The sequence below is a fragment of the Anastrepha obliqua genome, chromosome 5 (genome assembly GCF_027943255.1).
Source record: "Anastrepha obliqua isolate idAnaObli1 chromosome 5, idAnaObli1_1.0, whole genome shotgun sequence".
In the NCBI taxonomy this organism is placed as follows: Eukaryota; Metazoa; Arthropoda; class Insecta; order Diptera; family Tephritidae; genus Anastrepha; species Anastrepha obliqua.
This window is the reverse complement of record NC_072896.1, coordinates 5103110-5113503: the sequence shown is the minus strand read 5'-3', so window position 1 is coordinate 5113503 and position 10394 is coordinate 5103110. Positions and strand designations below refer to the sequence as shown.

At 40.5% G+C, this 10394-nt stretch overlaps 1 protein-coding gene across 1 annotated transcript; it reads right to left on the bottom strand.

Annotated features, from left to right (window-relative positions):
* Positions 1-4341: 4341 nt before the first annotated feature.
* On the bottom strand, positions 4342-6392 carry LOC129249124 (uncharacterized). Its single transcript, XM_054888776.1, has one exon. The coding sequence runs from the start codon at positions 6236-6238 to the stop codon at positions 4598-4600; it is 1641 nt and encodes a 546-aa protein (XP_054744751.1). The 5' UTR covers positions 6239-6392; the 3' UTR covers positions 4342-4597.
* Positions 6393-10394: the final 4002 nt, after the last annotated feature.

Sequence of the window (10394 nt, the reverse complement as noted above, 5' to 3'; positions counted from 1 at the left end):
AAGCCATATAAGGCAGAATCCATGCACTATGTGAATGTGTGTATGTATGTGCATATCTTACCGCCTGCTAACGTTAAGGTACAATAAAAGTACCATAGGTACATATACTTGTGGAAGCTCTACTATAAGTAGCACTCTTCGATTTTAGTTCCGCAACTCGTCTTGTTTACTTTGTTGTGTTGAAGATTCACACAGTTTTCCGGCCTTAAGTTCTTCTGTCGCAGTCACTAATTACATTTACTAATAAAACATCGCTAATTGTTCATAACAAACTATGTCAAGCTTTGTATGCGTATTGAGAAAAAAAAGTCGGAAGCCATAAGCCTAAAAAATAAATAAGAAAATTTATTGTATTTACGGCTCATCTCCACATTTTACGTACGAGTTCACATTGCAGTATTCACCGTTAAATCTTGTTTACCAGTTTTTAATGTAGTTTTTATTAAGAAAACAAATTATTGTCGGCGCAGCTGTAAAGCAATTAAATTTTTGTTATTTCATTGATTTTACTTTTTTTAGCCGTTTATGACCTTACGGTTTATGATTTTTATAAATTTACCTTAGAGCAGATATTACACATTTTACTACAAAACCCGTTAATCAACGGTTTAATAAGCTAGGCAAGTAAGGTATAAAAAATGGGTGTTTTAAATTTTTTTAATAAAAAAATTGTATATCCTTTTTTTCGGAATAGCCGCGTTTAGGTTCATCCGTTCGACCCACCTCTTTTTTAATTTTTATTTATTTTTTTTTTGTTTTTTGGTCAGCCTAATAAGCATCTTTACTAACAAAGAAAAGACAACTTGCGTGAAAATGTTTATTTTATTTTTCAAAGTAGTGTCCTTTTTGAGCGATGAGACAAGAGGCCCGGTTTTGTAATAGAACAGAAAGGCTGACAGAAGGATTTAGACTCCGATTACCACGCATACAATTTCTTTACAGATGGATCCAAAATGGCGGAAGGATAGGAGGGACACTCTTCTGTCCGCGTTTGATCTTCAAAAGTAGATTTCAGGGTTCCTAATTACTGTAGCAGATTTCAAGCAGAGATCTATGCTGTAACCAAAGCAGTTAAATTTGCGTTGGAATTTACTCCCCTCGACACTCGCACAAACATCTTCATCGATAGTCAAGCTGATATTCAAGCAAAAATGGTTGTAATTACTAGCTGGGAACGCGTGCAACACTGGAGATACAAAATGGACGAGTTCTGCGAGAATAGACAGGTCACAATTTACTGGGTACCAGGGAACAAGGGAATAGAGCGAAATGAGGGAGTTAACAAGCTTGCTAAGGATCAGTATGTCGAACACATATCCCTCACTTCCAGTTTTGAAGACTGAGCTAGACGAGGAACTAGCTCTGGAACCACAGTCTATATGGCAAGCCTCGACCTCCCACAAGATTGCCAAAGAAATGCTACGAACTTGCAAGGCGAAAAGAACCAACTTTATTTTATTACTCCCAAGGAAGGAATGTAAAATATTCATTGAAGTACAGGGTTGCCCATATTCGACGGACCCATATGTTTTTGGGCCCATTCCAATCGACGAGGCTTGTCCGCAAGCAACAATCTTTGCGTCAATTGAATCTTATACGGGAATAAATGCAAATCAATGCGGATAATTCGTTGTAAAGTGGTCCGAGCAATGCCAAACTGCTGAGAACGGCGTTTTGGGAAGTCCTTGGCGACGTCTCAACACTGGCCCGTACAAGAGCAATTTGGCCTCTTTGGATTAGAAAGAGCATAACCAGTCGAAAACCTTTCGTACAAACGTTTAATGGTGTTCTTAGAAGGCGCACTTTTCACATTCTTTAATTTTTTATACGCACGTTGGGTTTTCACAATTGACTTCTTTCGTTGAATGTAAATTTCAACAATTTGGAAGCGCTTGCATGGCGTGTACTGTTCCATGGTAAAAATTTGCTTGGACTGACGCGTCCAACGCGGTATATCATTAAGCGATCTGACGTCTCTGTCAAAAGATACAGGGTTGCCAGATGGGTCCGTCGAATATTGTCAGCCCTGTACTGACGGGACATTTTCTCACTTCATATCACGCAACGAAAATGGGATTGGTCCAGAACGACGCGTGTAACTTATGCAAAGAAAAAATGGGTACGTTAGAGCACCTCCTTTGCAACTGCCCCGCTCTAAGAAGAACTTGTTACCACTGCCTGGGATCGTTATACTTTTCATCTCTGAAGGATGTTGCTGACAAAAACTCGCCAAGACATGTATCACGAACTATGTTTAACACGACCCCAACAACACTGTTAACACTACGGGCCCTTGTGGTCTATGTGAGATCTATTCAGATCAGCCAGATACAGCTAAGCTAATTTAAAGCGATTAGTTTATTTCAACGATATTTTCCACTTTTTTGAAATAGAATTCAACTTTCACAAGCGTAGGCTGCTGGGAAAAAAAAAATTTTTTCAAACGTTTTATTTTAATTTTCAAATTATTCTCCTTTTAGAGCGATGAATTCGCTTCATGGATTTTTTATTTTTTCTTTAAAGTAGAATCCAACTTTTACAAGGGCAGACTTATAAAAATACAAAGAGTTTTCTAGAATATCTTATGTTTCAATATAGACTTACGTTTGAACCAACCAATATAGACCAACTGTTTTATGCCTTCCGAAAAATATTCTTTCTTTCATCTTCTTTCTTTCCCCTAAAAATATCTCCGTTTCTTATTTCACGCCTTTAATTGAGGGAAATCTCTTACCGCCAAATCATTTTCTTATGTCTAAAAGCAGGTAATATGCACAAGATGTCAAACATAAAGTATACTAAAGCTGAAGGAACAATTCATTCGCGTTTTCGCTACACTGCTGACACCCAGTCTGCGGAAAGATTCTTCATACCCATATACACATTTTTCATGATCTCTGTTTTTGAGATCTTTACATATCAGTTCCTTCGTGCGCCTTCATTCTATGATCCTTTATTGTGCGAGCAGTTTCTTCAGCAGTTTGTCAGTGAGAGAGTACGACCTCAACGGGGCTCGACACGATCCAAATTCCTGCTGGGCTAATCAAATACCTTTCACAAATCATAGCTCAATGGGGGAAGGACTCCCAGAGATCTGTGGTGGTCCAACTTCTGTTGTATGTAATCAGTGTTTACACAGAAGAGATTTGCCTGAAGGTATCTGTGAAACAAATTCTCTCTGCGTCTTTTGTTCGATTCCATCGGGTGATTTTCTTTTACACCTTGAGAACTTAAAATGATAATATAATACAAAACAGGAATATTGTTGGGATGAATTTTTTATCTTAATCTGGCAGATAATTTCAATGAATTTATTTTTTCCGTCATATGTTCGTCGCGGCTACATAGTCGAGTCCATAAGCCCACTTTTTTACAACTTTTTCCAATAAATCTAAGCCCAATCACAAACTTTTATCGAAATTGCAAACATCTGCATGCACTTTTATAACCTATTGAATTTTGGTAAAATAAAGTACAAGTTTGAAGAGGCTCGCAAACCGCGTTGACTTTTGACAATTTTTTTTGCTGACATGGCTAGCATGGCTGGGTCATGTCGTTCGAATGGATACAAACGCTCCGGCTCTGAAAGTATTTGATGCGGTACCAGCTGGTGGTAGCAGAGGAAGAGGAAGGCCTCCACTGCGTTGGAAAGATCAGGTGGAGAAAGACTTGGCTTCACTTGGTGTGTCCAATTGGCGCCGGTTAGCACGATAAAGAAACGACGCGCTTTGTTAAACTCGGCCAACTATATTAAAATCCAGAATATGTAGTTAAATTTTCAAGTTATTAGTTGGCAACGCAATGTTGGTAGTAGACCGATGGAGCCATGAAGCAATAATCGAGTTCCAAAAAACGTAAAATTAGGTAATTAAGCTTTACGCAATAAAGCAAAGTGGTTACTTGCTATGCTTAAAAGCCTTAGCCAGTCAGTCATTAGAGCCACATCCAAGCCATCCGACAAGACAGCCTTTAGATGAAAGCACGAGTTTACTCGAGTGAGAGTGGAAGACTTGGAAATTAACGAAAAATGTTGGATCAATTCGAGTAGTTTTCTTTTTCTGAGAAATTCAAGTCCTTCTGAATCAACACCATGTCTAACCGAGTCTACGAAATTTTTTTCTGAGAGCTTCAAGGAAACTACTATGAATGTGTTACTTATAAAAGGGACCTACGTTTTTTGAGTGAATGACACTCTGTCTAGCTTTAGTTGACCCAATCATATACTGAAATCTACCGCATAAATCTTATTCCCTCTCCGCTTCCGATGTCTTCTACTATAACTAAATTGGAGTCCAGCCATCCAACCTCCATCGTCTGATTGCTTAATTGCTCGTTTGGAAATGTGTTTAATCATTCATCCATTTTATTTAACACTTTTCACTAATGACATACAAAAATAAAAAAATTGTTTAAATCATTTGTATTTTATATTCGAAATGCAGTATCTTTTAGGCCTAAGTTAATGTTTGGAAAATTGTCTTCCAACTTCGATTCTTAAAAACTAAATATTTTATAATTCGATTTCGCTCAAATTCACTAATTGTATTACTTTATTAAAGTGTTAATAGTATGCATTGCATCAGTACAGTCTTGCCACTTAGTAGCCCTCAACTTGGCGACATCTACCGTAGCTATCACGTCGTTGGCCGGGCATGCACAGTGAATCGTTTGCTTCCTTGACGATAGTATCAAAGAAGTGCTCCCATTCAATGTCATCCTTCAGTTCGCGTGGCGGCACATACAACTCACCGATCCGTGCATTATCATCGCCATCGTCCACCAACTGCGAACGTTCTATAGCATCATGGGGTGCTTCGAAACCTTTAGCATTCGACTCGGGATTGAAATAGATGCGTGGCGTATCAATCGGCGGATATAGGTACGTAGCACCTAATGAGTGCTCGGCACGGTAAACAGGCTGTAAATCGGCGTTGGTGTGATGTATGCTATTCGGCGAACTGACGCGATTCGAGTCAAGATAATTATCACCACGTATGGCTCGCGAAAGGCGATAATAGCCGGCCCCACTGTCAGTGGGTATAGCCGTTGCAGTGGTTGTAGTGGTAGAAATCGTAGCCACATCGCCTGTTGGTGCATTAGCACCGGCCGAAAGACCTGGTGCCAACAATTGATTGTAGCTATCGAGGTAGTTACCGGAAATGTGCGCCGGTGCGGCGTTCAGCTCCGGCGGTGGCAGCGCTTGTATGACAGTGGGCTCAGCTTCTAAATGATATGGTTTGATGAGATGCTGATAGGCGAGCGGATATGGCGGTGGCAGCACATCCACCGGACGATCGGGATCGTCGTTTGCGCCAATGTCAAAACGTGATGCTGTGCGGCCCTCAATGAAGTCCGTTAGGCGATTTGAAGATGCGCCCAATGTGGCAATAGACGCCGGTGAGGAATGCGAGCCAATGAAAGCGTCAAAGGGCGTTTGCGCATAGGAAGGTGCTGTCAGATAACCACGCGATGCATCCAAACTGTTTGCTGCAGGCCGACGCGCCACATAATGCAAGCTTCCTGGCAACGAGTCTGATGACTTTAATGGATGGCGATATTTGTTTGGGACAGCGGGGTTTGTGAAATGTTTACGTTTCGATTTGGAACGCAACGAATTGCGTCTCATTGCCGACTTCGCAAGCAAATCGAGAAAGTTGAGACCCTCTGATGGCGAGGGTGGTATGAAGACAATCATGAAATTCTCCAAATCGGCGCGTATATTATACTGACCCTCCTGTCGCTGATCGTAGGTAACGACACGACGCTGTGTTGTGTCCACATCACTATCTGGTGGCAAAAGCGCAGTTGGTGGTGATGATATGGGTAACTCAGTGAGCATTTCGCTTGCAGTTTCTTCCTCCTTTAAAGGTTTGGCATGCGGTGTTGTAGCACTAGAAACAGCTACAGCTGCAGCAGCGGGCACAGGGTTCGTTGGTAGCGCGGATTGTGTAGTGGTGCCGCCATTACTTTCGCCTGCAGCTGCACCTTCAGTTACTCCAGCCAATTCAATTGCCGTTGTTGAAGCTGTGGTTGTCGTAGTTTTTGTTGCTGGAGTTTCTTTTATGGAAACAAAGTTATCGCCAGCAGCCGATGACTCTTCACTACCCAAGCGCGATGCAGCAATAGCACTTGTTACGCTAGCAGGCAACGCATAGCCTGCCGATGTTGGCAAATTGCCAAACCTGTGGCCCGCTGCCGCACTAACAACGGCCACGAAAACCAAAAGCGCGAAACGCATCTCTTATATTTTTGTTTTTGTGCACGCAATACTTTTGAGCTTAAGACGCGTTAGTTAGTTCTTCGATTTATTATTAAAATTCAAAGCGTATACGAGCAGAAGCACCAATTTTGAACGTACCTAACTCTCACGCGTTCCAAACGCAACTGTTCTGTGTTGCGTGCGAGCGGTCAGTTAACACTTCGCGGCCGTACGTCTCAATGCTTCGGGCAGTGGGAAATGCGCTCCAACAGTTGTTCAGAGAATTTTTGTGTAGTTCATTCTATTTTTTATTAGTTTGTTTTTATTTGTATTTAACTGCGCAAACGCAACTTGTCTTGGCTCAGCAATGGACGGCCCGTCTCAGCTCATCTTCTTTCTGTTGTTAATTTAGCTTTCTTCTCTGTTGTCACCGGCAAGGTGGTATGGCAACTTTTCTTCTTGCAATCACTTTTTGCTTACAGTATCAATGTTTTTATTTACTTATTCAATTACGTATATTTGTATGTATGTGTGTATGTATGTATGTTGCCGTGGTCATTCTACACACAACGTGACTTGATTTTTCGTTTGGTTGGAATTTGTTCCATTTAATCAAAACTCTACGTATTTAAAAAGCTTTGTATTCTCCGGTTACATTTTTTAAATTTGGGTCATTTCTTTTCAAGTGGGAGCTTTCAATTCCAACCACCAGTAGACTATTAATATATGCATTCGTAAAAGGTCTAGGCAAAAGGTAAAGGTGAGGAAGAGATTAACAAAGCATTAACTACTGCTCAATAATTTTTCTTTATTAGAGGCATTAAACCTTCCGATTAATTTTGGATGTAACCTCGGCCACCGTAGCCGAATAGATTGATGCGTGACTAACATTCGAAAGTGCTTAATTTCGAAACCCCGTATACGAAATACCAATTGGATAAAAAATTTTCTTTCTAATAGCGATCACTCCTCGGCAGACAATAGCAAATAACCGAGTATATTCCTGCCATGAAAGAGCTCCTCATAGAAAACCATCGACCGTTCGGAGGCGGCCTCTATTTGCGGAAAACGTTAAGACGGGCAGCACCACGCTGGCGCTGTGCTACCCCTTACTGTAAACCTGTCAACTTATTTTTTAAGTGAAACTGAATATTTTCTGAAAGTCTACCAGTCTTCGGTCTACCAACTTCGGGAAGGTCAACTGGCATAACCAAAAGAACTGATTACGCAATTACCGGAAGACCGATTATTGCACGCCTTCTTGGGCGCATCACGAGTATTTGCTGTAACCGTTATTTTTTTCTTCAGTCTGCTTATGTGATTCGCCCGTGGTAGATGTGCTACACTGTGGTCTTGGAAAATATCTGTAAAAAAGTGGCGGGCTTGGATTTTTAGGCTGTTTATTTTTCTGACTGTCACACAGTTTATTCTAGAACTACATTTTTGATATCTGCTTGTGATCCTCTACGAAGGAGTTAGTTGAGTACCTCATGTTAACTAATTCTGTTATGAGATGACGAACTTATATGGTGCGACCCTGTAATTTTGTGAAGCAACAAGGAAATGAGATATGACGTCTCTTTGAAGCCGTCTTAACCACTTCTACGAATATTGGTGCAGAACAGCTAGGTTGGCCGCAGTGGAGAGTAAGATTTGTAATGCATGTTACTGGTCAGTAGCCATATTACTATACGCTTGTGGAAGTTACAAAAAACGGGAATCCGTTGACTGGAAAACAGTGAGGCATGCAGACCTAGAGGATATCCCGACCTCAAAAAAATGTTTACCCTACCTTTTTAAATTGCTTACAGTGTTTCCCTGCTGAGTCTATTCAATTACATTGTTTCCAGAATACTACATCGGATAGCTAAGAAGACATAAGAGGGTCTGCATGCAAAAATAAAAACTTATACCTAAATTGTTCTAGTTTCTTGCTCTCTTCCGAATAATAGGATTTGTTCACATCTGAAAAATAGCGATTCGTTTCTGCAATTACCTCATCGTTTGAATAAAATCTTTTTCCCGCCAGCCATTTTTTTAAATTTTTGAACAAATAGTACTCTCAGGGGTGATGTGAAATGAGTTGGAACCCTATTTCCATTAATTTTGTGACAACAACTGCTGAGGCGTGATCTGGTGCGTTGTCGTACTGGCAAAGAAAAATCACTCGACTTCCTCGAATCAAACGAATGCCAAACACAAAGAAATAGACTGATCTGGCTGAAACTTGGGATGTGTTCTTCCAAGAGTGTATGTTCTTCCAGTAGTGCCATCTCGCGGACTTTGCACGAACTTTTCAAATGTTCGTCGTACTAGTTTTTAAAATAGTTTGGAGAATAGTTTCGATACAATTTGAATTTTTGTTTGTTTAATAATCTGACGTAGGAAACACTTGGTGAAAAATTGGAAATTTAAAACTTTATAAATACCGATTTCTGCAGCCAAAGTAATCAAATATGCCAAAAAATTGGGTCATGAACCCGTCATTAACCAGTTCAGTTGGGTTGGTTGGTTGCTTGAAGCGGTGGTTCATTCAGAATCCAACTAGCGCTTCCGCACCAATTTGTTGCCAAATCCTCGCTACCAACTTCTTTGGCGGTTATTTAGAGTATGACTATATCCAATCTTTGCGGTTTAAGAACCTTATTAGGTTGCTGACGTCTAATCCAGACAGTTGTTCGAGACTCTCGAAAATGGTTTGCCCAGGGTTGACGTTCTCTCCTTCCATGAGGCAGGGCAGGGACAGAGAAAATGGAAAATCATTCCCTGTTTCTCTGGTTGTTTACAACTGTGACAGTGTGTATGCTGAGGAATGCCATTTTGGCTGCTTGTTTCACGATAGACCAAAAGCCAGTTACAACTGCTGTGAGTCTCCAGGCGTCCCGTTGTTTCATGCTTATCAATGCTGACGTTTGTTTGAGGTTGTAGGTGGGCCATAACGTTTTGGTGATCTCGCATGTCGTTTGGTCTCTCCATCTACAATCCGCAATTTGAGGAAATTGCATTCTTGATAGCACCCAGTGGGTTAAGTACCGATTCTGCAGAAATGTTATTCATGGCAGATCCCCCTCTTGTTAGTTCATCTATTTTTTCGTTACCTTCATTATTCCGTTGTCCCGGGACCCAGATGTCTATGATAATATATATCAGCTCCAACACGGGAACCCACTTTGAACAATCTGTGTAGATCGTAGTGTCGAAATCGTTTAGTAAAAGCCCCTTACTCCATACCTCCTGCGATGGAAAGAAAGGGGCAAGTTCCTATTGAACGTCACCGTGATGTGATCAGTCCTGTCCAAGATGAATTGAGTTTGTCGCAATAATATGATAGACTGGCATGACCATACGTTATTTCCCTCCAGCGACCCACTTCATTTAACCCAAATGCACTCATGGTTGCCATCTTCTTGATATGCAGATCTATCGGAAAATATGTGTCAGTGCATAAAGATCCTGCCTAGGACATGGTTTGATTGCACCGACCGTTATTGCACAGGCTGATCTTTGTATTCTGCCAAATAATTTTATGTTGGAATCTCTCTTTAGAGCTTTCCGCCAAACTACCAATCCATACCATAAAATTAGTCGTATAACCGCCTTTTACAGCCATAAAGTATACTTAGGTTGAAGACTCCATCTTTTTCTAGGCATATAAAGCAATGTCTAATTTCCTTACTCGTTCTTCAATGTCTAATTTTTAGCTAGGTTTGGAGTCCTGGATTATCCCTAAGTACTTTGCACTGAGTGAAAATGAAAGAGTTTGACCATAAATATTTAGTAGGGTAAAGTTTGGTACCCGTTATCTGGTGGTAAAAAGCATAAGTTCTGCTTTACACAGGTTTTAACTGAGGCCACAGTTTGTAGCGCAAGAGTTGATCCCACCTAGCGCTGTTCGAATGATCGCACTGATCGTATTAGGACACAGTCATGATGCCATTAACACCATATCATTAGCGTATGCCAACACTTTTACCACATCTCTATTGAATTTTATTAAGATTTTGCGAATCACACATAACCAAAGAAGTGAGGATAATACTCCTCTCTGTTGGGTAGGGTCGTGTGCCGAAATTTATTTTCATTATAAAATTTAGCATCACATCATCTCTAGAAGAAGGTTAAAGTGATTCTACCAAATTTTAATGTGATTAATATTATTACGAAAAAAATCAAAACCAAAAAAAAAAAAAAAACA